General features: G+C 35.3%; 1 protein-coding gene across 2 annotated transcripts; it reads left to right on the forward strand.

Annotated features, from left to right (window-relative positions):
* The first annotated feature begins 78 nt into the window (after positions 1–78).
* Positions 79–27,650, forward strand: LOC123561603 (ABC transporter G family member 20-like). 2 transcript variants are annotated; one of them, XM_053553063.1, is made up of 20 exons: positions 79–214; positions 4,005–4,220; positions 5,451–5,610; positions 6,303–6,457; positions 6,807–6,914; positions 7,650–7,749; positions 8,399–8,473; positions 9,142–9,222; positions 10,185–10,402; positions 12,458–12,632; positions 14,020–14,129; positions 15,021–15,091; positions 16,879–16,994; positions 18,426–18,496; positions 19,237–19,325; positions 20,187–20,290; positions 21,341–21,413; positions 22,576–22,662; positions 23,585–23,689; positions 24,584–27,650. In XM_053553063.1, exons 2-20 carry the CDS (start codon positions 4,054–4,056, stop codon positions 24,688–24,690), a joined length of 2,172 nt encoding a protein of 723 aa, XP_053409038.1. In that variant the 5' UTR covers positions 79–214; positions 4,005–4,053; the 3' UTR covers positions 24,691–27,650. The 2 variants fall into 2 exon arrangements, with proteins under 2 accessions (XP_053409038.1, XP_053409039.1); XM_053553064.1 differs by lacking the exon at positions 79–214 and adding an exon at positions 765–1,251.
* The last annotated feature ends 298 nt before the right edge of the window (positions 27,651–27,948 follow it).

Below are 27,948 nucleotides of genomic sequence, written 5' to 3' on the forward strand. Positions count from 1 at the left end.
TGAAGTTGTCCCATCCTTCCGCTAAAGGAGTAAATTATAAATACTATTGATATATTTTTTTTTATTATTATGTGTTGCGAGCGATGCGGACCGAAAATGGTAGGGGTATGCCCGGCGGGCGCCAGCCTTATGGATCCGCCAGTGAAAATCAAAGTCGCGTAATTTTTACAATACAATGTTTTTACAATAACACCGTCACTTGTGGAAACTGAAAGTAATTTTTACGTAATAGATCTATGTATATAATATATGGCGTTATAGAATTTAAAAGTTGTCTTTTCACTTTTTTTTTTGTTTCTTGAATGACAGACAAATGTCTATCTTCCTTTATAGTCGAACTAATCCGACGTATACAGTTTGTTTTATATAATGTGACGGTCAAACCAAAGGGGTCCGGCACATGAGTGGATTAAATTTAATGGCTTATTTTTGAGTCCTAGAGCCATAATTATGTTAAAAATCCATTAAACTTAATCCACTCATGTGCCGGACCCCTTTGGTCAAACTGTGCGGTGGCTGCAGAAGTCAGAAATTAAAAAACAGCCACTAATGGACAAGAGGTTTTCAGAGTAGATTCCTTTAATGTCTGACGTTTTACAAGCAAAGGATCTGACACATGTGGGTCACTGTTACCAGTTACACATGGGTATTTTTTGGTGCATAATAATTAAAGCAATGAGTGTCATATAACCTCGTTAGTCGTACACATATCTACGATAAGGTTTCGGGTTTTACAAGTGTGTAAAACAAAAAAATATGACATTTATTACTTTTGTTTCTTTTTATATGTAGATCTACAAATTATTTCAAATCTTTGTACTGGCAGTATGAATAAAAAGTGAAAAAGTAGTCCAACATCGAGAGCAGCACAAAAGTTATCCGAATAAATTTGTACTTGTAAAGAAATTCTGTTAGCCAATCAAATTGAAGGAAATGGTCCAAAAAAGAAACAAATATAAGTAACAGAACTATTGGTTTAATAAGACCTTGACAAAAAAATCTTCCAAACTCTTGCGAGGTCAAAATTGGAGTGGAATCTACTCTGAAAACCTCTTGTCCATTATACATCTGTTTACCCACAGATGCAACACGAAATTTTCCTCTCATTAATAACCATATAAAAGTGGTCTCTTATTTTTCTTGATATAGCCTTTAGGGGATGATTTAGGGTGGAAAAATTTGTCCGGCACCTGTTAGCTGACTCGTGTTTTTGCCCACAGTAGTCTAGAAGACTTTGACTCTCTCACAGTAGTAAGTGAAATATAGGGATGTTGGTCACACAATGAAATGGTTTGGGTAATGGATTCAAGAGCAAAACTGCTTTCAGAACGATTTCTTTTTTATTTGCTGTCATTAAAAATGAAAGTAGGTTAGAATTTCACGTATTGGTATGTCTGTTCACTAACTTATTTTATTGCCAGCGGTAAAAATAGAAAAATCTTCTAACATCATCTCTTGTTAGACTGAAAGTCTGATTTCAAAATAATTTCACACAATTAATGGTCCTTATGTAACCCTCGTTCAAGGCTGGTCAAATTATTATGATTCGCCAAAGAGCACGGCCGCCAGGGGATGTGGTCACTTTTCCCGATATGTATATAGTGGTAACTTTAAAAATCTTCTTGTATGAAACTGCTGGTCCGATTTTGAAATTAATTCACACAAATGGTCCTTGTGTAATCATTACCAAGACTGTTTAAATTATTCCGTTGACTGTTTAAATTATTCCGATTCGTCAAAAAACATTTAAAACGTTTGCACAAAGAGAAAAAAAAAGCGCAAGAATTCAGGGCTAGCGCTGGGTTGAAAATAGTTTGAGCCAAATATTTACGCCGTAGATCGAAGCGGCTTGCACGCCCATTTGCGTGTCCAAGACAGGGCTTTGGTGGGGTTCACAGGGGGCTGTGCCCCCACAAGCTTTAGGGCTTTAAGTTATTTCAAATGCTTAGATTGCAGCAGAAAACACCATTATCCACAAATGTTAAAACATATTATATGCTTCATAACTGAATGGTCTGTCCTTGTGTTACGAATAATAAGCAAAACAGTGCATCAAGAATAAATTTATTTTTAACTATAGTTTAATCATTTCTCAGTAAAGTAACAGCTAGCATAGGCTTGCACGCCCATACATGTAATGTAATATTGTATCCACAACAGGGCTTTGGTAGGGTTCACAGAGGGCTTTGCCCCCTAATACTTTTGGGCTATTTTGGGGTATTTCAAATGCTTAGCTTATGCAGCAGAAAACACCATTATCCACAAATGTTGAAACATATTAAATGCTTCATAACTGAATGGTCTGTCCTTGTGTAATAAGCAAAACAGTGCATCAAGGATGAAAGGATGAATTTATTTTAAACCATAGTTTATATCATTTCTCAGTGAATTAACAGTATATTATATACATGTAGATACTGGGACAACTCTTAAGCAATGTTTTAATTTATCAGTTCTGAAATAAATCACAAAAACTTTCAAGTAATCCACAAGCAACCAAATTAAGGAAAGTCTATTTTCCAGGATCCGGACATTTGCCCCCAGGACATTTTGCACCCCCCCTCCCCCAATGAAAAAGTGGACTGCTGGACATTTGCCCCTCAGTTGAAATGTTAGATAGGACATTTGCCCCCTCTATTTTCCATTTTTTAGCTGGATTTAGAGTCCTAGTTTCACTTTTCACAGATTTTGCTTTCTTTGCAGGAGGTAAACTACCTGATTCAGAACTAAGTTTCTCAGCCATAATGACAAGCAAGAAATTAATTTAAAAACATTTATAATATATACTTATTGCCATCAATAATGAATTACTCATTCAAATAATTTTATTTAATCAATCTTTTTTGAACAATAAAGATCAAACTTTAATCTTGTCTTTTGATGAGATAATAACAGAAGGACCAATATTTTATTCAATCAAGGAACTTAATCATGGCATGATTGTACCACAAACAAACACCTTTGATCCATGTGTATTCATTAATCAGTGCCAGTGTAGCTAAACAAACTGTGAGAGATGCTTTTAATTACCCCTGAGGGCACAGGTTTATTGTCACTTGATGGTGTTAATGGACCATGGACTCTGCCTCTTGTTTATTGCATGTCTGTCACAGTCTGTCTTGGCACTCTTTGGTCCAAAATAACATTATATAAAATTGACTGATTTTAATTCTTAAAGTAGGTTTTAGAGTTTGAACCATTTCTGAATTGTCTTGAGCCAAAATTAGCATTTTAAGCATTTTGCTCAAAATGCCCATTCCAGTGCTAGCCCTGGAATTGCAACTAGGTTTTATTCTGAAACAACCAAGTGATGGAAAATGCACAACTGGCAAGTCATGGAAGTTGTGAATAGATACTGGTAACAAGATTAACAGTATTTTGTTATAATATCGGTGAGAGAATGGGTATGCTTTCACCAATGTTAACTTAGTAACGTTAACCACTTGTTGGTAATCGAAATGCACTCGTTTTACTGATACATGAAATGTTTGATACATCTATCACAGATGAATTTTCAATGAAGGAAATGTCCAAAGCAACCCTTTTCTAAGTCTTAACACAGAAATTGTCCTGAAAGTTGTAACACTTTGCTCACAGATCTATTACCAAGGCTGATCCTAAACCGTTTCTTTGTGAGACGGACATCCCTAAACGTGATATATGTTGCAGTGTCATCCACTATAAGACACATTTGAAAACTGGCCAGCAGATTCAGATTTTCCATATTTCCCTTAGTGCCATATTTGGAAAACCCGACCCATCCCAGTTAAAAATTGATGTTTAATAGTAAAACTGTTTTAAAATGCATTAATTTATCATATTTTTATTGCCAGTTTCTAGAACCTTTTACTACATAAGAATGTGTCTCCATTTATGAAGGAATACTTGTCATTAACTTTTTTGTCCATTTGGAATGAAGATAATTCCATTTTTCCAACTTCATGGACACATATTTTTGATAATATTTAGTATTTTCTGTACAGATAACACTTTTTTTATTATAGAATTTGTGTCTGGCAGCAGAATGTTGTGATCATAGTTTCTGTGGCAACAATGGCCTCTGACAGGGACGAGGTGAACCATCGATCAACCAGCAGGCCTAGTCGTCTCAGCCAGTATAAACAATACCCGGCAGCTATATGGGGTAGAGACGTGAACAGATCATACGGCAAACTGCGTGTTCTGAATAATTTAAATATTACTGTACCTAGGGGGAGTATGTAAGTAAGAAGTGATAATACAGTTTAATGATTTGTTTAAAGTGGCATTATGCGCATCTTACAGCACGTAGTGTGTTTTTGGTGAATGTTTTATAAAAGCTAGTTCTCGGTTGCTGTGCATTTAAATGTGTTTAATTAACAGTAATGCCACATAAGTATTTGAAAGTGATGCTTTAGAAATGAAGAAATCGGACTTATAAAAAATAGTTAATTTCTTCAGTCTTGTACGCAATGATCTCCCTTACCTATAAGCAGAGATTTCTGAGGTTGAAGGGAAGCAACTCCTGCAAGCAGTTTGACTTTTCTTAAAAAGACTGCCCCAGTCAAAATAAGAAAAGTCATATTTAAAAAGTTATTATTTCGTAATGGTATCAGGAAGAGTTTGGTATACTGGGTTAAAAACTATAATTTCCTCCACCCTTTTTACACATATCTATTTGTGCTGTATTTTTACATGAAAAATGCGTATAATTCCACTTTAAACAAATGAGACCCAGATGGAGTGAAAAATTGTAATATCCGCAGATATACACAGTTATATACATGTAGCGTTGTATCAAGTAGCTTAAGAAATGATAAAGAGGTCTTTATATTAATATGAATTATAAATATGTTCATATTGATCATTTATAGAATTAAAATGTTTTCAATTCTTTTGATGAAATACGGGTATGTGTTTTATAAGGAAACTTCAAAAATATGTCATTATGTTAGTATATCCCAAAGGCAAAAATTGTCATTTACACATCCAGCTGCTAAAATGATGGATGTTTGTAGTCGTTTACATATTAAATACATCTCCGCAGGTTTAAATAGTTTGAGAATGATGACATGGCTGCAAAAAAGATTTGAAATTACACTTGACCCTTACCCTGCCAAATCTCTATAATGAACTTGTCCATCTTTCAATTTGGACAGTACCAAAAAGATACTGACCGAATGGGGAACAGTGCAAATCTTGATCAGACTGCATGGATGTGCAGGCTGATCATGATCTACACTGGTCGCAAAGGCAGAATCAATCATGTCCAGCCTAATCAGGGTTAACACAACACTTTACAGCTATTACACTACATGTATTTGTATATTTCTAAGCACCGATAACCAATGAAAAAAAACTATATTAAAGAGTTTTGATAGTTCAGAATCTCTCAGTTTTTGTTAAATGGCTTTTCTATAGGTGGGAAATTTTGTTTTTCATTTTATATATTTCATTTATAATTGTTTTAGATATGGTCTGTTAGGACCTAGCGGATGTGGTAAAACTACTTTGCTGCGATGTGTGATAGGCCGTTTACATGTAGATAGTGGCCATGTGATTGTGTTAGGTGATAAACCAGGCGCCAGGGGTCATAAGGTGCCAGGGAGCATGGTGGGATACATGCCACAGGTAAATATTTTTTGAAAGGTAAATGTAAAGGTAAGCTTTATTTAAGTTAACGTCGCATATGATGAACAGACAACTTGAGCTCTTGTGTGAAACATGGTATCCAGTAACACATACTTACCTGGGCTATTTTTACCTCCTGGTACAACCCTTTAGATACTGAGTGCCAAACAAAGGAGCTACCATATCTTTGGTATGATGAAGGCAGAAATTGAACCACGACTTCCCGCACACACTGTCACAGTGCGGACACTCTACCATTTAGCAGTTGAGGTACTACTAGAAAAGCCTTGTCAAATAAAACAGATTTGAAACTCTCATAACAGCATACAGATTGGAATCTTGCTTAATCTCATGATAGCCAAATGAGGTGTTATTACATTGATGAAGGCACTGTCTTTGCACTTTCTTATGATGATAAGCATATAGGTGTTTTTTTCAATTAATCATGGAGTTAATATATACATGTATATATACTAAAGTTACAATTCTATTTACTATTATTTCTTTGATATACGTGATTACTTTTCCTACCCATGTGTGAATGTTTTCTTTTTCAGTTTCATCTTAAGTTAAACATTTTGCATACTATTGACAGGTCACCACCTTGTTCTGACATCAAACTCATAACCCCTGAGTTGGTAGTCTTATACTCTACATACTATACATGTAATACAACGTTGATGTATTTACAGGAGACAGCATTATTTACAGACCTAACCATTGCTGAAACATTGAAATATTTTGGTACTTTGCATGGCATGACATCTGAACAGATCAAAAACAGAACAGACTTTCTTGTGGAGTTTCTCACTCTGCCAGACAAAAGCAGGCTTATCAGTCAACTCAGGTTGGTATGCTCGTACATGTTATACATTTCAAACAAATTCAGCTGTATCTCTCATATTGAGCTGGTTTTATTTAAAGTATTTTTGGAATTCCAACAGAAAGTATTGATCTGGGAATAACGACTGACTATGAAAATAAAACTGAAAAAATACTTAAAATTAGAATTGTTTCCTTATTCCATTTCAATACAATATTTACTGTTCTGTATACATTTATCCATCAATGGGAGGTGGATGAGGAATGATTTTAGATATATTAACCCTGGCTGTCAAATTAGTCATCAGAATCTAATTCTTGATATCTTGATTGTGCTTCTAGAGTTGTAACATTTTATGCATTTATATTTTCAGTGGAGGTCAGATGAGGCGGGTATCTTTCTCTGTTGCTCTCTTACATGAACCTGAATTACTTATTCTAGATGAGCCTACAGTTGGTGTTGACCCTTTACTTCGAGAGAGGTAGGTGAAAAATATTGCTGACCTTGTGAAAAAGTATGCCAAATATAGTACCAAGTTGAACGTGAGATAATCTTATCTCATAATGCTTTTCTCATACTAATCACAGGTTACTTGATTTTAATATGACATTTATTGTGGTGGGTGCGCAATTTTTGACATAAGACAAATCATGAAAATAATGGCAAGCCAGTCAGTAACAATATAAACCTCCCACACCCATAAAGTTGTGGATAAAGAAATTTGAGATGTATCTAAAAACAAGGTTCTAATTTAAACCTTGGTAGGAAGATTGGGTAGGAGTGGTTTCTTATCCACAACTTGCGTGGGTGGTAAATTCACTTTTTCTGACCTTTTTGTTGGACTATTTAAAATGAAATACTGTTGTCTCACATCACTTGTCTCCCACTGGTGACATACTTTAGTTTACTATGTGTCTGTAGGTTTACTGCAGTATGAACAGCTTGTTTTGCTCAGGTCCACTAAATTTATAATAAACAGTGTCAGGAGTTACGATATTTGAGAAATCTACTGACATTAGTGTTGTATAACATCATAACACTGCGGTATTTTCCAATAACTAATTGGTAGTTAGTTAAATAGATGCTGAGAAAAGAAATCTTCCATGTCAGGTAATTTGTGGTACTAAGGAAATTCCAGCTTTGGGCTGAGATATGTGCAGTAACTTGGTAGGACCTCATTTTTCTATCTGTCTAGTTTACTGTTTTTTTTTTCCAGGATTTGGGACCATTTGGTAAACATAACTAGTCATACCCAGAATCAAGTGACTATTATACTGACCACACATTATATAGAGGAAGCCAGACAAGCTGACAAGGTATGATATAAACAAATTGTAGTGAAAATGTTCAAGGAATGTTTGACTGCTGGAACATTAAATTTTGTTTGTTTCATTTAACCTTAGCTTGCTGACGGCAAGTGATTTTGCCAAGATTCAGTCAGTAAATTTGCAGTGAACATCCCTTTGAATAAGAAGTGGTACTGCCCAAATTGAATGCTGCACCAGTCCATTTTAGAAATTTAGCAGGGTAAAGGTTAAGTATCTTTCCTGTCGTGAAGCTTTACTATGAAATCACCGATATTCATGGGGGACTACTTTTCAGGGTTGAGTCAATCCACAAAATTATATCCAAGCAAACAAGTTAAATTCCCATTCATTAAATGTGCAGAAGTTCTTCTCGCCTTGAAACAGCTGTTTTGGTCATTGTGACTGCAAAATTAAATGATTTCACAGTATACAGCAGTCATATTTAAGTTCCGATCATTTACATTAACCACAAAGCAGAAGTTTTCCAAGGCCACAAAGCTCAGTAATCTGACTTGTTTTTCATACATCACTTCTTATAAAGAAGAGATGTATGAAAAACAAGATGGACTATAGTTAACAAGTTGTAGGAATGTTTTTGATAATCATTGTAAGAAATAAGTTTAAACTTAAGTTGTTAATATATTCACATCAATTTTAGGTTGGATTCATGAGGAATGGTCGAATTCTAGCTGAAGAAGAGCCCATGAAAGCTATAGAGAAATACCATATGACAGTAGGAATTCACATAATACTGAAAAATCAGATATTTTTAGAGGCTAAAAGTTTCTGTATAATTAAATTTATGCTTAAAACACCTGTGAACAGGGACCAACTAGTAAAGACCAACAGTTTCATTTCCAGTTTAAACATTTCTGATACATTTTAACCTGTAAACAAAGACCTTAGTTTGACCCTTCAGAGAGAGGTCTTCATAGACAGGTTTGATAGTATCTAAAATTGGAATATGCGAAATATATCCAATTTGTTAAACATAGGACAAGTAATAACTGTTACAATTATTATACTTTAGCAAGTACTTATTTTCGCAAATATAGACAGCGAATAAAGCAAAAATAAATCCTGCATGAAAGTTTTTGATTTTCAGTAATTGCTTTACCATTGTATTAAAATTTATATACCATTTCCTTGCAACTGTGAGCGACTTGTGTTTTACTGAAGTAAAAATTTCTTGGTCATACACATGTTTTATAACATAGATTTGGTATTTTAGTTTTGGATTTTTTTACCAAAAATAAACTTTCAGTCATGAGTTGAATTTTTTGATTGGTTAAGAATTTACAACTTGTAACTGAAATTGATTTTTTTACTCTGTGCATGAAAATTAACTCCTAGCAGATATCACCCAATCTATGGAACCTATAAATATTATATATATTTCAGAGTTTAGAGAATGTGTTTTTAAAGCTGTGTCAAGAAGATATAGAAGGAACGCCAGCAGATCTTGCTCAACCTTCAAAACAGGTTGTTAATTAAGTGCAAACATTTTTCATTATTTATTAAAAAAACTTCACCTGAAATAATATTTGTTCATACTGTCCTTGTGCTCATTTATTTACATTATCACCTTTTCCTAAATCCATATGTTAACAGACTGTACTCACTACTGGATACTGATAAGAACATTGAAGGTTTAGGTAGAAGTGACTGGAGTAGCAAAACCTGGTGTAGGAAAATGATATGAATGTTTTTACATATTTATCTTAAAAACCTTAAGACAGTTTTAAGCTTGCAATGGTCAGTACAGTAGTTCAAATGAGAGGTAAGGAAACCCATGGGATTTAAACTGATAGCCATAAGTTATGAGCCTAATTATCTGCCCCTGCAACACCTCCATACACCAGGTAGTTAATTTTTACCAGGTGAAACTGCTCTGCGGCTTCAGGTCTCTGTAAGTCACTGTGTTCTACAACAGGTTAGTTTTTAAATAGATTTAGTTTTTCTTAGGTTTTTGTTGTGTTAAGAGCCAGCTGTACACATACAGTTGGTCATACGTTGACTTTTTGCTTTTGATGGTGGAGGAAGAACTCTAGATGCCCTGCTGGACATTGTTTCTGGCATTGGCGGGCAACATAGTAGAACCAGCAACCTTTCGTAGGTCAAGTGATGGCTTCTCGAATGAATATTTCTACACACCAAGTTCTGTTTCGAACCCACATGGATGGGGGACAAGTGATTTGAAGCCAGTGACCTTAACCACTGGGCCATGGAGGTCCCAGGTATGAAACAGGGCAAAAAATTGGGTTTGTGTATTTAGGAAGACAACATGTTAGTCTTAAGGTTGTGTTTGCTATTAATTTTGTCTGAATATGTCTGAATGAACAAAAATAAGACTATAATTTGACAGTCTATAATCTTTGCCAGAATTTTTGAAAAAGGTCATGATGAAATTAATTACATGCTGTGTTTAAAATTCATTGTTTTAGTTTTCAAAAGCCAGTGTTAATGGTCAGACAGAAAACAGGAATAGTGACATTCATACAGTTGTAACTGATGATGATGATGTGCCGTTGTTAGATTCGGACAGTATCATGCCACCTGTACACAAACACTCCAAGTGGTCTATACCTATAGGAATGCCTAGCGGTAGAAATATTCTTGCTCAGTTTATCAAGAATCTCAGCATCATGAAAAGAAAGATAGCGTAAGTTGCATTTATTTTAACAATGTAAACAGAGCATTATGTCATAGTTATATTTCCTACTAGGACAAGTTTGGACAATTTATTTCCACAGTTGTACCATGTATTTCAGTTCATGCTTTCAAACACTGTCAGTATTGTGTATTTCAGGTTCCTGCTTTCATATTACCACTGTCAGTATTGTGTATTTCAGGTTCCAGCTTTCATATTACCACTGTCAGTATTGTGTATTTCAGGTTCCTGCTTTCATATTACCACTGTCAGTATTGTGTATTTCAGGTTCCTGCTTTCATATTACCACTGTCAGTATTGTGTATTTCAGGTTCCAGCTTTCATATTACCACTGTCAGTATTGTGCATTTCAGGTTCCTATTATTCCATTTCATGTTTCTACTGTCAGTATTGTGCATTTCAGATTCCTATTATTCCATTTCCTGTTTCTATTGTCAGTATTTTGTAATTCAGGTTCCTGTTATTCCATTTCATGTTTCTACTGTCAGTATTGTGCATTTCAGGGTCCTATTATTCCATTTTATGTTTCTACTGTCAGTATTGTGCATTTCAGGGTCCTATTATTCCATTTTATGTTTCTACTGTCAGTATTGTGCATTTCAGGTTCCTATTACTCCATTTCCTGTTTCTACTGTCAGTATTTTGTAATTCAGGTTCCTGTTATTCCATTTCATGTTTCTACTGTCAGTATTGTGCATTTCAGGTTCCTATTATTCCATTTCATGTTACCACTGTCAGTATTTTGTATTTCAGGTTCCTGCTATTCCAGTTCATGTTACCACTGTCAGTATTTTGTATTTCAGGTTCCTGCTATTCCAGTTCATGTTACCACTGTCAGTATTTTGTATTTCAGGTTCCTGCTATTCCAGTTCATGTTACCACTGTCAGTATTGTGTATTTCAGGTTCCTGTTATTCCAGTTCATGTTACCACTGTCAGTATTGTGTATTTCAGGTTCCTGCTATTCCAGTTCATGTTACCACTGTCAGTATTTTGTATTTCAGGTTCCTGCTATTCCAGTTCATGTTACCACTGTCAGTATTGTGTATTTCAGGTTCCTGTTATTTCAGTTCATGTTACCACTGTCAGTATTGTGTATTTCAGGTTCCTGCTATTCCAGTTCATGTTACCACTGTCAGTATTGTGTACTTCACGTTCTTGTTATTCCAGTTCATGTTGCCATTGTCAGTATTGTGTTTTCAGGTTCCTATTATTCCATTTTATGTTACCACTGTCAGTATTTTGTATTTCAGGTTCCTGCTATTCCAGTTCATGTTGCCACTGTCAGTATTTTGTAATTCAGGTTCCTATTATTTCAGTTCATGTTGCCACTGTCAGTATTGTGTTTTCAGGTTCCTGTTATTCCAGTTCATGTTGCCATTGTCAGTATTTTGTAATTCAGGTTCCTATTATTCCAGTTCATGTTGCCATTGTCAGTATTTTGTAATTCAGGTTCCTGTTATTCCAGTTCATGTTGCCATTGTCAGTATTGTGTATTTCAGGTTCCTGTTATTCCAGTTCATGCTGCCATTGTCAGTATTTTGTATTTCAGGTTCCTATTATTCCAGTTCATGTTGCCATTGTCAGTATTGTGTATTTCAGGTTCCTGTTATTCCAGTTCATGCTGCCATTGTCAGTATTTTGTATTTCAGGTTCCTGCTATTCCAGTTCATGTTACCACTGTCAGTATTTTGTATTTCAGGTTCCTGCTATTCAGTTCATGTTAACACTGTCAGTTTTTTATATTTCAGGTTCTGTATTCCAGTTCATGTTACACTTCATTATTTTGTAATTCAGGTTCCTATTATTCCATTTCATGTTTCTACTGTCAGTATTGTGTATTTCAGGTTCCTATTATTCCATTTCATGTTATTACTGTCAGTATTTTGTATTTCAGGTTCCTGCTATTCCAGTTCATGTTACCACTGTCAGTATTTTGTATTTCAGGTTCCTGCTATTCCAGTTCATGTTACCACTGTCAGTATTTTGTAATTCAGGTTCCTATTATTCCATTTCATGTTTCTACTGTCAGTATTTTGTATTTCAGGTTCCTGCTGTTCCAGTTCATGTTACCACTCGTAGAAATAGTGTTATTCTGTGTGTGTATAGGGAATGATCCATTTGGACTACACATTGCTGTCATCAACAAAGACAAGGGAATTTTAGGGGTCAACATGGGAAAGGCTTTCCTCAATTCTATAGACAACAATACTATTATTCAGGTATTATGGATACTAGCTGTCAGAAATGAAGATATCAGTACAAGAAATTTATTGCACATGCATGTGTATGAGGACCTTTTATTCAAAGTTTACTCCAAGGTTGTTTGGTCTAATCTTGCTTGTATTTGACAGCAGTACTACACAATACATGTATAATGAAAACTTCTTGATCCAGCAACAACCTCTAGATCTAATCATGGAAAAGCTTGATGAATGATCAATCCGATTACAAATATCTGTTTTATTGAAATTTAGGCCAAATTTGATACTACATGTAGGTTATTTTTGGTAAGAACTTGACCAGTTGACTAATACAGAACCTTCAGGGCCCTCATGTTTGTAGTTTCAGTTTCTTGTATTTCTTGATATTATTTTATATTTTCATAGAATACTTCTGCAACCCGCCCCCACCCCCACCCCCACCTCACACACACACATATAGACCTCATATATATATTTACATTTTTATACGCCTGTCTCTGAAAGAGCGGGGCATATTATGTGAACACGCGTGGTTGGCGGGCGGTGTCCAAAGCATGTCTGCTCTTTTAGTTGAGCAGTTTTCATCGGATCTTCAACTTGCTGACAATGATTGTGGGCATAATATCTCGGCCAAGCTCAATAGCCAGCCAAATCGCCCCTGGCACTCTTGGATTATGACCCTTGAATTACTCGAAAAACAGCAATTTTAGCCTTGTCCGCTCTCTAAGTCAAACCTTCACCAAACTTGACAACAATGTTTTTGGGCATAATATCTGGGCCAAGATTGATAACCAGCCAAATAACCCCCGGCACTCTTGGATTATGGCCCTTGAATTACTCGAAAAACAGCGAATTAAGCCTTGTCCGGTCTATAAGTCAGACAGTTTTCATCTGATCTTCACCAAACTTGCTTACAATGTTTATAGGCATAATATCTCAGACAAGTTCAATAACTAGCCAAATTGCCAAAGCATTCTTGGATTATGGCCCTTGAATTACTCGAAAACCTTCTAATTTAGCCTTGTCCGCTCTCTAAGTCAAACAGTTTTCATCCGGTTTTCACCAGACTTGCTGACAATGTTTGTGGGAATAATATTTCAGCCAAGTCCGATAACCAGCCTAATTGCCCCAGGCACTCTTGCATTATGCCCCTTGAATTAGGCCAAGTTTTATGATGGGCGTATTTTGTGACAGTCTGGCACTCTTGTTTTAGTTTCAGTTACTTATATTTCTTGATGTTGTTAGTACATGTGTATTTCATAGTACCCCTTCACCCCCATCTTCCTTTTGCCTTTACCCACCTAAGAAATAATGTAAGCAACAATTACTTGTATTAACAATCACAGATGTAATGTCAGCTTTGCAATGTTTCCGTGACTTTGGAATCCATTTTTTATTTCTCCAGGATGATTATACGTCTAAAGGTTATGATGCAGCATATAAAGCTGTACAGAAGGCAAAGGCGTGGGGGCTTATCAGTATTGGAGACAATTTTACAACAGATCTCATGCTCAGGTAGGACCTAATGTTTGAAAATATGATCTTTTGGTCAAAACATTGCACATGTGAAACATCATTTCACACAGTCATGTGAAACATCATTTCACACAATCATGTGAAACATCATTTCACACAGCTGTGAAACATGATCTTGGGTTGAACATACTTATGTACAACATGTTGACATGTAGGACATGCACATGATAAACTTTCTCTCAGTTAGGATGTGCTTGTGTAAATCATGACCATAATTAGGGCTAACAGCAGTGTCAGGATTTTCATGATCCAGTTTAAGGTAGTTCTGCACGTTTGAAAAACTGGAAGTGATGGCGTAACGTTATTTACCCGGAAAACGTAGAATAAAGCCTGATTCAGCATATGGAAATGAAATCAGGTTATGAATTAATTGAAACCTGTAAGTAAATTTATTACAATGGCACTGTTGCTATATTTCTAAAGTTAAAATATATGGCACGTGAAAAATTCAAAATAATGTGTTAAAATGAGCGTGAAATGTCCGGTTCACTTTAATCATGGTCAAATATCTAAAAAAAAAACAAAAAAAAAACACACGGACCTATACATTTTATTTCACCAAATTATAGTCCATGTGTTTATTAACAACCGTGGGAAGTTTCATCAAAATCTACATTGTAGAAAATATTCTATTCGCGAAAATGTTATGAAAGTTATGATTTTTCCGTAGACTCCCATTATGAAATATTGCATGAGGTCCAAATTTTTCAAATCAGTCTAGCAAAAAATCAAGCACACAACCCTATCTTTTTTATTTGCTGAATTTTCCAGGTATATTCTGAAGTTTTGAAAAATCAGAGTTTAATCAAATTCTATATTGTAGAAAAAATTTCTATCCAAACGTGCAGAACTACCTTAATACTATTTCAGGTTTCAGGGAGGTAACTTGTCAGACTCAGTTATAGATGGAAGTTCTATAAAGCTTCAATTGGATTCTACAAGTAAGCACACAATATTAATACAATGTCATAGTTTTATTATTATTCATATTGAATATAATTATATGGCTGTTTATCTCTTTAAATGTGAACAGTCTATATAAATGTACAAGTCTTACCACAGCATTTAAAACCACCAGTCGAATATTTTGTTTCGAGCATGCATATTTACAGTCATAGATTAGATTGAATGTGAAGTCCAGTCTGAATCAATTACTGACATGTTATTAGTCGATTCTGATAAGATTTCAGATGATGTAAAATAATTTTAAAAATGTACTCAAGAATATTTATGTTCTCCCTATATTGTATACTCTGTCTAATGAGCTTAATACCAGGATATAGATTCTAATTTAAGATAAAACAAAATATGTGTAATTTGTAAAAAATAAAATCTTGTTTAAAAATAGAAAATTTAAATATAAGAGATGAATTTATGGTTTTTAGAGTTTATGCAAAATAAACATTAACCTTTAGCCTGCTGGCGGCAAGTGATTCTGCCTTTTCAACAAGTGCAGACCAAGATCAGCCTGCACATTTGTGCAGTCTGATCATGGTCTGCACTGTTCCCTATTCAGTCAGTAAATTTTCAGTAAACACCCTTCAAATAATAAATGGTACTGCCCAGATTGAACCATGGACCAGTCTATTTTAGAAATTTAGCAGGCTAAAGGTGAATCATGAAGCACAAGCATAATTCATGGATTTGACAATCATATGCTGTTATTCCTTTGGCAATGAATTAAAAACAAATACAAATGTAAATGAATTTCCTATTTACACATGCCAAGGTAGCTGAATAGGTAGAGTAAAAGACTTCAGATCAGAAGGTTATAGCTTCAGATTTGTCAGGAGAATGTTCTCCGTTATGGTTGACTGAAGACAGTGGGTCTTAATTCATTTGACCTGAACCTCTTATTTAAATGAGGAATTCTGCATTTACTTGAAGAGAACAGGTCAATACAGTTTACATTTACCTGTAGAGAGCAGATCAATATTTACCCATTCAATTCATATGGAGAAGTTGACACTTACCTGTAGAGAACAGGTCAATATTTGCCCATTCAATTCATATAGAGAAGTTGACACTTACCTGTAGAGAACAGGTCAATATTTGCCCATTCAATTCATATGGAGAAGTTGACACTTACCTGTAGAGAACAGGTCAATATTTGCTCATTCAATTCATATGGAGAAGTTGACACTTACCTGTAGAGAAAAGGTCAGTAATGGCAGAGGAATTCAGAAACATTTATTAGATTACTTGAACACTGTATTACTGAAATACCATTTGAAAAGATGTTAAAGCAACAAATAGTCAAGTAGCTGCCTTTTCATAGCTTAAAATAACCTTAATTCTAACTAACAGAAAGGAAAAAAGGCAACAGAGATAAAAAAGAGAAATTCAGTTTACTAGATATGACGCAAGAGCAATTGCAATTTTATTTCATATACAGTGAACTGTTTGAAATGCTGTAGCAGCCACTTTTTTTGATGCAGCTGCTTTCCCTGTCAGATACAGGTTTGACTGTATAAAACTGTTAAGTAAATCTTTGATATATCTTTGGAGTACCGTGATTTGCAGTGTTAATTTACATTAAATGCAGACAATAAATACAGGTTGTCATACAAAAATGTTTACATACCTGATCTCTCAGTGGATAGTACCCTAATAATAAAATTTATTAAATTGTCTCCCTTAGTACATAACATACAAGACTGGAAGATTAGTTCCCCTTTTGTGATGTTATGTTTGGACTACAAGATGTAAATTATATTTTAATTTTCAGATGAACAAGTAGCTGTAGTTCTGATGAAAAAGATTACAGATGCTTTCGAGTTGTTTGCCAGTGATATGCTGAAAACCATGAAAATAAATCCTAAATTAGCCAGTTTACCTATTGAGGTTTGTTTATTTTATATGCATCTGTTAAATCAGACTAAAAACATTTCAGACATAAAGTCATTGAAGTCCAAAATCAGTTGTTTATTTTGTTAGAATGGTGTGTCAGGGAAGCACAGTGGTGCAGTGACAGTGAATTGGACTCATGTTCTGGAGGTTGCGGGTTTGAATCTGATTAATGATGGTACATCAGAGGTTGGTCAAGTTCAAAATGATCTGAGACTGAAAATAGTTTTTGATTAATGATTTTAGATTGCTTTGGCCTACAGTAGTCCCTCAGATTTCATTATATGATTGCCTGTAGTCACTTGAAGACCCTATCAGTTTGGGATTGAGATTGTCAAAGGTCAGTGGTGGGCTTTGTGGTCAGTAACGTAATAGTGCTTTGGTGTTTGGTTATGAATCCTCAAAGCATGATTGACTGTTGTAAGTAGATAATGAACCCTTAGACTGCTAAATTTCTAAAATGGACTGGTATGTCATTCAATTTGGGCAGTGCCATTTATTATTCAAAGGGGTGTTCACTGAAAATTTACGGACTGAATAGCGAACAATGCAGGCTGATCTTGGTCTGCACTGGTCGCAAAGGCAGATTCACTTGCCATCAGCAGGTTAAAGGTTAAATACTAGTAGGTCAGAGATTAAGATCACAGTGACCTTGATATTAAAAGTGGCTTCTGATCTATAGCTTAAGACATCTTGGGCTTGTGATCATTTAACTACAAAGCAATATTGTCTAAGGTGAGTAGATGCCCTTATTGTTTAGGTGTTAGTAGGTCAAAGGTCAAAGTCACAGTGACTCAAAGTCTGCAAATAGTTCCAATTCAAAAAGTGGAGAGTGCTTTGGCCTGGGATTGTCGGGCTTCATAAGTTCATTGCCTACAGGCATTGGATGATCCTTACTAATTTGGGTTCAGTAGGTAAAATGTCTGAGTCACATTGACATTGAAACTAAAATAGTTTCTTAGCAATAACAATAGAATGTTTTGAGCAAGAGTTATACTTCATATTGTGACTGCTGTAGTCAGTAGATGACCCCAGTTGTTTCAAGGCTACAGTGGTCTTGAGGTGTAATGATTTTAGAATGTATAGCTTGAGAACATTTAGGCCTACAAGTATCAAAATTCACAGCCTGCTTATCTGTGGTCAGTAGATAAACTCTAAAGTATTTTATATAATTAGGTCAAAGGTCAAGGTCATAACATACTTGAGTTTGAAAATTATAATCTCAGTTACCTTATCTTACGATAAGCCAACATGGAGTTGGGGGCATACGTGTTTTACAAACAGCTTTTGTTATTTTAGGTGTTACTACATCTAAAAAAATACATTGAAACTTTTTGATATAAATTAATACAATATTTTTCATTATATATGACTATTTGACCTATTTTTGCTTGGATAATGTAACAGATATTGTTTGCTTTTTACTAGATGATGAAACCAGTGTATGGTAATTTAGATGCAACATTCACAGAATTTATGGCCCCTGGTGTTATAATATCGTAAGTAGTCATGTATAAAAAAAACATGGTTCACACATAAACATTTTTTTATTTTCAAAAACTTAAAATTAGGTTTTTCAGCCTTAATCAGATATTGATGTGTTGCTTTCCAGTAATTACATATTTTCTTTTTTTTATTGATATTCATTGTTCTATTAAGAATAAATAGAGATACAGTCAAAGTGCTTATAATATTCATGATGGTGTTATTTTATGAACTATCATGCCTGAAAATCTATTGTCAAAATAGTGCAAATGATGATGACTAGAGAAATAAGTAACTTTAAAACACTTGTGAATGTTAAGTAATATTATATACAGAAGTGCAATCAACTTTAAGCGCAAATTCTTAACAATGCAGGTATCATGAAATAAAATTGACGCAAAAATTGTCTACTGCACATTCCCAAATGAACAATCACTAGTCTTTCTGGATAAACTGCACTTACTTTTGAATCCATAAATTTCTTATGTGTGCAAGAGCATGTCTTTATTCTTATGTAATGGTTGTCGCCCCTCCCCCCCATCTCCCTAAAGATTATTTTGGCGGTTGGCTTTGCTTTGGGTTGTCCAGTTTGATTCTCAACAATGCAGATTATTATGCAATGTGTTTTAAAGTTTATTTCGTCAAAAACACTGGTAACGTATCATCATAGTGTTACAGTTAGTGAATGCACCTGATAGGCACAAATCTAATTTCATTTTGTATCAATGTAATGGCAATATATCTTGTATTTCAGAATAACATTTTTCCTGGCCACTGGATTGACCACTTTAGTTTTCATCATGGATAAAAAGCTAGGAATGTTAGACAGGTGCCTGGCTTCAGGTGAGTCAGTTATATTTGACTGGTATAGAAATACATTTAACCCTTAGCCTGTTGGCAGCAAGTAATTCTGCCTTTGTGACCAGTGCAGCCCATGATCAGACTGCAAATCCATGCAGTCTGATCATGGTCTTGCACTGTTCGCTATTCAGGCGGTATCTTTTTTGGTAAGCACCCTTTTTAACAGTTAATGGTACTGTCCAAATTGAAGGATGGACAAGTCCATTTTAGAAATTTAGCAAGGTATGGGTAACACCAAACGCTGGGTCAGTAGTCAAAAGGGGAGGAGACTACATGAATTGCTTGAGTCAATTCTGGCACTGAAGCCAATGTATTGAAAAATTCATAGTAATATTTCAAGATAACTCTACATGAAACGTCAGACTGCAATGCAAAATTCATCAGTATTACAACTTTACACAGGTACTTTTTGTTGAATATATGGCATGATAAAGTGTAAGTCTATACTTTTTTTACTCAGAATGTTAATGAATAAGGGCTTTAAGTTTAAAAGAATCAGAATCAGTTTGTTAAATTTATCTAGCGACATTTTCAAGGATTGACACTATTTTACTGCCAAAAAATGATTACAACAGTATTAAAATTACCAATATGACCCACACCATGAGAAAACCAACATACAGCATTTGCGACCAGCATGAATCCAGACCAGCCTGCACATCTGCGCAGTCTGGTCATGATCCATGCTGTTCACTTTCAAAGCCTATTGCAATTAGGGAAACCATTAGCAAACAGTATGGATCCTGACCAGACTGCGCGGATGCGCAGGCTGGTCTGAATCCATGCTAGTCGCAAAGCCACTATGTTGGTTTCCTCATGGTGTGGCTCATATTATTATTGCAGGTATGGTCACATTTGAGATTATGCTGGCACACATGATTACACAAATGTTGATTGTTATAGTTCAAGTTGCTGTCTTACTTACATTTGCCCTTCTTGTGTTCAAGGTGAGTATATGTTCTCCTAAAAGCTTTGATGACGCATAGTAGCATAGCAGACCCGGTGTGATGAAACCGAGAACAAATGGTCTGTCCATCAGTATAGCAAATGGTTCCTGCCTAATAACTTCAGAACCACTTCACCCAGAACATTCAAACTTGGCAACAGTGATTTGGTTATGAAGTTAATAATGCATGTTATTTTGGGGATCAGTAGGTCAAAGGTCAAGGTCACATGGGCCTGAACCTTGAAGTGGTTTCCAATCAGTAATGTAAAAACCGCTTGATCTTGCACCTTCAACTTTGAAAGCATGATTGGGTTATGAAGTGGATGACCCTTATTGCTCTTGGGGGTTAGTAAGTCAAAGGTCAAGGTCAAAGAGGCCTGAACCTTGAAAACAGTTTCCATTCTGTAACTTGAGAAACATTATTTCTCAAGGACCCAGAACCTTCAAAGTTGATAGCATGATTGAGTTTATAAAGTAGATGACCCCTATTGTTTTTTAGGTCAGTACATCACAGGCACCCAAATTTTGGAAATGGTTTCCATTTAACAGCTTGAGATCCGCTTGACCAGGTCTTCAAACTTGATGGCATGATTAAGCTTATGAAGTAGATGACCCCAGTTGTTTAGGGTGTAGTAGGTCAAGGTCATAATGATCATGGGACTGAAAATGGGACAGCACATCATGAGAGTCATACTAGTTTTAAAAACAGTTTTTTGTTAAAACGGGGTATCAACTCATATATTACTTTGGTTGTAGTGTATATATAAATCAGAAGGTCAGATATGCTTGCACTGTTTATCTTTATACAGGTTGGCATGATTTAACTGTTGGCATGTATTTTTAAGGATAAACATAAATTGGCAAAGTAGAATGTAAAATGATGTAATATGATAAAATTTGCTGTTATTGTCAAACCTGTTATAGCTGAATTAGGTAGCTTGAAGCCTCTTTCAGTCATTCTGGTATCTACTTCTTACAAACAATTAGTACTTATGTCTTATTAGGTTTTGCATTCATAGATATGACAGATTTATTACGTTTTTCTTTTCAGGTACCATGTTTAGGCCCATTGATTTGGGTGATACTGCTAGTTCTCATTCAGGGCTTTCTAGGAATGGCATTAGGTAAGCACAGGGAACATGTAGAAGTCAAGATAAAGAAATAAGCAGGTTTCAAGGAAATAAAACTGAATTTGGAGGCCGGTCTCAAATCTCAAGCCTCTGATTGGTTGACTCTTGGCTCAGTCTTGAAATGGACCAAAGGCAATGCTTTATTCAGAGACTGGCCTCCAAACTTAATTTTCTAACAATAATTAACTGGTTTGAGAAATTTTAAAAAAAATTGTGAAACTTGCCATTTACATTGCAGAATTAGACTTTCAGCAATATAAAGTAGTTTGTTTTTCATTTAAGATTATTCATATCACGGGTATATATAATTCAGTTTTTTATGTATCTGTGACCCCATCCAGGACTGTTGTACAGTAGCATTTAGATTTAAGAACTGTAAATATTCAATACCCTATAACTTTTTCTAAAGCATATTCATGCTGCTTAAATTTAACTAAGCCATCATTACTGCAAAGTGAAGATTTCTTCACAGTTTCTGGGCAATCTTTTTTACATTTGACAAAGTTGGAGCAAAGTGAAAAATTCAGCATTGTAAAGAGTTAAGTTTCAGACTTTAAACATTGATGAGAGTATTTTCTTGGTGTTCTGTTCGGATGACTTTTGACAAAGTTATTGCCCTTTGATAATTTGGAGTATACTATAGTACAGTTCTTGTCCAGAGTATTTCTCAGCAACCACTGATTGGAGTTTAGCAAAACATCATAGGAAGCTTCACAATCAAGAGGTGTTGTGCATATTATCTTCGTGTTCTGGTAATTCTTGTCTGATGTATTTCTCAGCAACCGCTAGTTAGAATTTAGCCATACTTCGTAGAAAGCTTTATTATCAGAAGGACATGAGCATTATATCTTCATGTTACGGTCAGATGATTTTTACTGACTAATTGCTCTTGGTTGTTCGACATTAGTATACTATAGAACCATTTCTTGTCGGGAGTATTCCTCAGCAGCCACTGGCTGGAATTCATTGAAACTTGATTGAAAGCTTCAAACTTAAGAGGAGATGGGCATATTGTCAGTAAATTCCACGTTTGTTCTTTTAATATGCAAATTTCAAGGAGCATACATCAGTTTTACCAAATATTTTCTTGTTGTGTATAGCAATTGAAATCATTTGAAGAACACATTACTTTAAGGATATTATTTCCATTTTTCAGGTGTACTATACTCTGCGGTATGTAGTGATGAAAACTCAGCTATACAGCTTGCACTGGGCTCATACTTTCCCTTACTTCTCATTAGTGGTAAGTATATCAGCTTTTCAGTTCTTTCTTTTCATTATTCCTCCCGCCCACTCCTTTATTCATTTAGTCATGCCAATAGAGGCTGTCATACCATAGCAGAGTTAATTAAGCAATTTAACTTTTAACTTCAATTATTATTTCATTTTCTTACTGCAGAAATGTAGAATTTTCCTCATTTATTTTGGTGTAGTTTATATTTGATGCAGCCTATAGAAGTAATAGCAGTCTTAGTGTATGTTCTATATTTAATAATATTGGACATAGGTACTCAGAAAGTAGTCATGTCTGTTCTTTATTTAAAATATTGTAAGCCCACCCACTTAGCTCAGTAGGGAGAGCATTGGTTGATCGTGGGGTTGCAAGTTTGATCCTCGGGTGGGGCGTATGTTCTCCATGATGATTTGATAAAAGACATTGTGTCTGAAATCATCAGTCCTCAACCTCTGATAACTCATGTGGGGAAGTTGGCAGTTACTTGCGGAGAACAGGTTTGTACTGGTACAGAATCCAGGAACACCTCGCCGTTCCGTACTCAGAAAGTAGTCATGTCTGTTCTTTATTCAAAATATTGTACAAACATTAAAAAAAATCTGTATTTCAAGGTATTATATGAACCAGTCTAGTGAATCTGTGTGTTCTAAGTTTAATATGAACCAGTCTAATAAATCTATATGTTCTTAGTACTGTATTAAGCGGGGTAATAAATCTGTATGCCTAGGTATTATAATATTATGAACAAGTCTAATAAATCTTTCTCTCAGTATCATACGAACAAATTTAACGAATCTGTATATTCTAGGTATTATATGAACCAAGTGGATAAATCTGTATGTTCTAGATAATTTAATAATAAGTCATGTTTTGCTTTGTATTGTTGATATTTTGCTGTCCTTTGTTATATGGCAAATGTTCTGGGTTGTAGGTATTTTATGGCCTATAGAAGCAATGCCAGTCTGGCTGAGATATATTGGGTATGCCTCTCCTATGACTTTTGCCTGTGAAGCAATGAGATGTATACTTGCAAGAGGTAAGTATTATTAGAAGCATACCTGTATACTTAACATCTAGCCTGGTGGCGGCAAGCAGGTCTGCCTTTGCAACCAGTGCACACCATGATCAGCCTGCAGATCTTGGTCTGCTTTGTTCGTTATTCTGTCAGTGAATTTTCTGTGAACACTCCTTCGAATAATAAATGCCCAAATTGAATGATGGACAAGTCCCATTTTAGAAATTTAGTAGGGTAAAGGTTAATTGCCACTATTCAAAGCTGTTGTTGCTATATAATTATGGAAAGGTTGTCCTTAATGCAACATTGTGGCCTGTATAGAGATATGATAGTTCTGTGAATTTTTATTAAGAGCTTACCAGCATAGCTTTAAAGGTATTTTCTGCCTGTGTTGAAAAGGCAGATTCCACCAAAAGGAAAGACAAACATTCTAAAGGATTCTGTTTGTACCGGTAGTAGGAAATTAACTGGAAATCATGATATGAGCCGTAACCATGAGAAAACCAACATAGTGCATTTGTGACCGGCATGGATCCAGACCAGCCTGCGCAGTCGGGTCAGGATCCATGCTGTTCGCTTTCAAAGCCTTTTGCAATCAGAGAAACCGTTAGCAAACAGCATGGATCCTGACCAGCCAGCTCATCCGCGCAGTCTGGTCAGGATCCATGCTGGTCACAAATGCACTATGTTGGTTTTCTCATGGCGCGGCTGATATTTGTATTTCAGAAAGCAATTTTTGTTTTATTGTCTCTGATTATGTCTGCTGTGTATTCTAATTTTAATTTTACCTCATCATTTTTGGTGCCTCGGACAGGATATTGTACGAAATTTATTATAATATCAGGAAATAGAAAGGGATATATATTTTTTCGTTGCTGTGCCAAATGAATTAACCAATACATGTTTATCTTTCAGGATTGGATATAGCATATTTTGCTGTATGGCGAGGGTATTTGGTCTCAGCAGGTTGGTGTGTGGCAATTGTCATTCTTGGAGGTTTGATACTACGTATCAGTGAGTAAGATACTACGTATCAAAGAGTAGAATACAACATACCAAGGAGTGAAAATCTAGGACATAATTGTTTTAAGCTGTGATAGGGAAAACTTATGAGATTGTACAGAAATTTTAATTTGTTGAACTTTATAGTTTAGCCAGGTCACTCTTTTTTGGACATATTGTGAAAGTAACCATACATATCACAGGATGACACTAAATACAACACCCCTCGCTCGAAAAAAATTAGATATGAGCTGCGCCTTGAGAAAACCAACATAGTGGCTTTGCGACCAGCATGGATCCGACCAGCCTGCGCATCCGCGCAGTCTAGTCAGGATCCATGCTGTTCGCTAATGGTTTCTCAAATCGCAATAGGCTTTGAAAGCGAACAGCATGGATTCTGACCAGACTGCATGGATGCGCAGGCTGGTCTGGATCCATGCTGGTTGCAAAGCCACTATGTTGGTTTTCTCATGGCAGGGCTCATATATACAAATTGTCTCCAGTGCAAAGAAGTTGTATCCGCTTGTTTAGCAATAAGCAGAAGCCGAGGGCTCATCCTCAGGTGACAAAATGTGACTTTTTAATGTGATACATGTCTGTGTGAAACAATTTTTAAAAAATTAATGAAACAGAAGATAATTTATGTTTTTAATGGGAGATAACTCCTTGAAATCATACTATTCTTCAGGTTGACAAGATATACAGTCAAACCTGTGTTTTATGCCACCTGTGATCAAAGACCACCTAACTCTATAGACCACTAATTACACATTTTCAGTTCATTTTAACCTGTGTATGAAAATCTCCTTCTTTTGGCTTTTCAAAGTTGGACTTTGCATACAGGTTAAATGTGACTAGAGAATCACAACATATATTTCATATTAACTGTTGTATATAGTAGATACATATGATACTAACTTGTAATTTATTTTCTAACATCAATTGTTTATGTAAAATGCCACGTTTGAACAAGGGACACTTACAGATATTACTTTGTAATATATACATGTAAATGGTAATAGAGAGGTCATGAGTTTGTTTTATTGGGGAGGCAAATGTTGAACATTTAGCCTGCGGGCAACGATTGGTTTTGCCGTTGCGACCAGTGCAGACCAAGATCAGCCTGCACATCCGTGCAGTCTGATCATGGTCTTCACTGTTCGCTATTCAGTCAGTAAATTTTCAGTGAACATCCCTTTGAATAATAAGTGATATTGCCCAAATTGAATGATGGACCAGTCCATTTTAGAAATTTAGCAGGGTAATGTTTAATTTGCTAGTTTGACAGAAGGTGATGTATGATATTAGTCATCTTCTACTACAGGCGATTACAGAGAACAGTACTGTTACAGATTTTCACTTTTACCCTGTTTCTAAAATGGACTGGTCCATCATTCAGTTTGGGCAGTACCACTTATTATTTGAAGGTGTGTTCACTGAAAATTTACTGACTGAATAGTAAACAGTCCTTACCATGATCAGCCAGCATGGACATGCAAGGTTGATTTTGGTCTGCACTTGGTTGCAAAGGCAAAATCACTTGCCACCAGTAGGCTAAAGGTTAAAAAAAAACAGGTTCCGTTAATTGATACTCATACCTTACTTGAAAACTATTCAAGAATGGTTTTAAAACCCATATAGACAATCCAGATGAAAGTTACTACTGAGGATGCTTGTAACTGAGAAAAAATACATTGATCCATCTTGTTCGTTACAATGTTTTTCTTTGATTTTAGTTTGTTTATTAGACATTATCATTGATGTTACATATCATTTTAAAGAACTCTGAGGCTGCTAATAGAAACTTTTTCAGTTGTTAAGAAATATCTTGATTAGTTTTGAAATTTATTGTCAAAATTTTTATGGGTTATTTTCTTTTTTGACTTTCAGCCTTTGTTACCAAAAAATGCAATTTTGACCTTATTTATTAAGAAACTGAATGAATTTTTAGCTCGACTATTCAAAGAATAGTGAGCTATTGGACTCACCCATGCGTCGGCGTCCGCGTCCGCGTCCGCGTCCGCGTCCCGATTTGGTTAAGGTTTTGTATGTAAGCTGGTATCTCAGTAACCACTTGTGGGAATGGATTGAAACTTCACACACTTATTCACAGTGATAAACTGACCTACACTGCACAGGTTCCATAACTCTATTTTGCTTTTTTACAAAATTATGCCCCTTTTTCGACTTAGAAATTCTTGGTTAAGGTTTTGTATGTAAGCTGGTATCTCAGTAACCACTCGTGGGAATGGATTGAAACTTCATACACTTATTCACTGTGATAAACTGACCTACATTGCACAGGTTCCATAACTTTGTTTTTCCTTTTTACAAAATTATGCCCCTTTTGCGACTTAGAAATTCTTGGTTAAGGTTTTGTATGTAAGCTGGTATCTCAGTACCCACAAATGGGAATGGATTGAAACTTCACACACTTGTTCACTGTCATAATTTGACATGCAATGTGCAGGTCCCATAACTCTACTTTGCATTTTTTCAAAATTATGCCCCTTTTTCTGACTTAGCAGTTTTTGGTTAAGTTTTTGTATGTAAGCTGGTATCCCAGTATCCACTAATGGGAATGGATTGAAACTTTTCACACTTGTTAACTGTCATGAGCTGATAAGCACTGTGAAGGTTCCTTAACTCTTTTTCCCATTTTTACAAAATTATGCCCCTTTTTCGACTTTTATATTCATTCAATTGGCAAGGCTGTTGAATAGTCGAGCGTTGCTGTCCTCCGACAGCTCTTGTTTATGCCTCAAGTTTATTGAATTCAGATGGACCTTAAAATCATTGTTTACTAATGTGAGAATCCTACTGTGTTAGTGGTCCAGTTGATATTATATTTGACTTTTAGCCTTTTGTTTACTATTGTTTTTACACATTTATTGTTAATGATAATTATATGAATGCAGTTCTGATTTTGAAGAATTATATATTTAATATTTAATTGGTTAACTAATAAATATGTTGAGTATCTCTGTTTCTTTCTCATATTTTCCTTTTATATTTTGTCATGGTCTAAATACAACATGTTCTTCTTGTCAGTCTGTGTTGTGTGGTACTTTGTACTCACAGTGTGCTACAAGTATTGTCATCATCACTTGTTTGTCAGCTTTAGGAAAAGTTTGTTTAGGTCCACTTTTCTTGAATACTGTAAGAGCCATAGTTTTTAAACTTTGTGCGCTTGTTTATTATCATTAGACGAAGAAGTAGCCTAAGAATGATAACTGTCTCTTGCAGTTTGTCTGAATTATGGCTCTTTTAAACTTTAG

Source organism: Mercenaria mercenaria, chromosome 10 (assembly GCF_021730395.1).
Source record: "Mercenaria mercenaria strain notata chromosome 10, MADL_Memer_1, whole genome shotgun sequence".
Taxonomy (NCBI): Eukaryota; Metazoa; Mollusca; class Bivalvia; order Venerida; family Veneridae; genus Mercenaria; species Mercenaria mercenaria.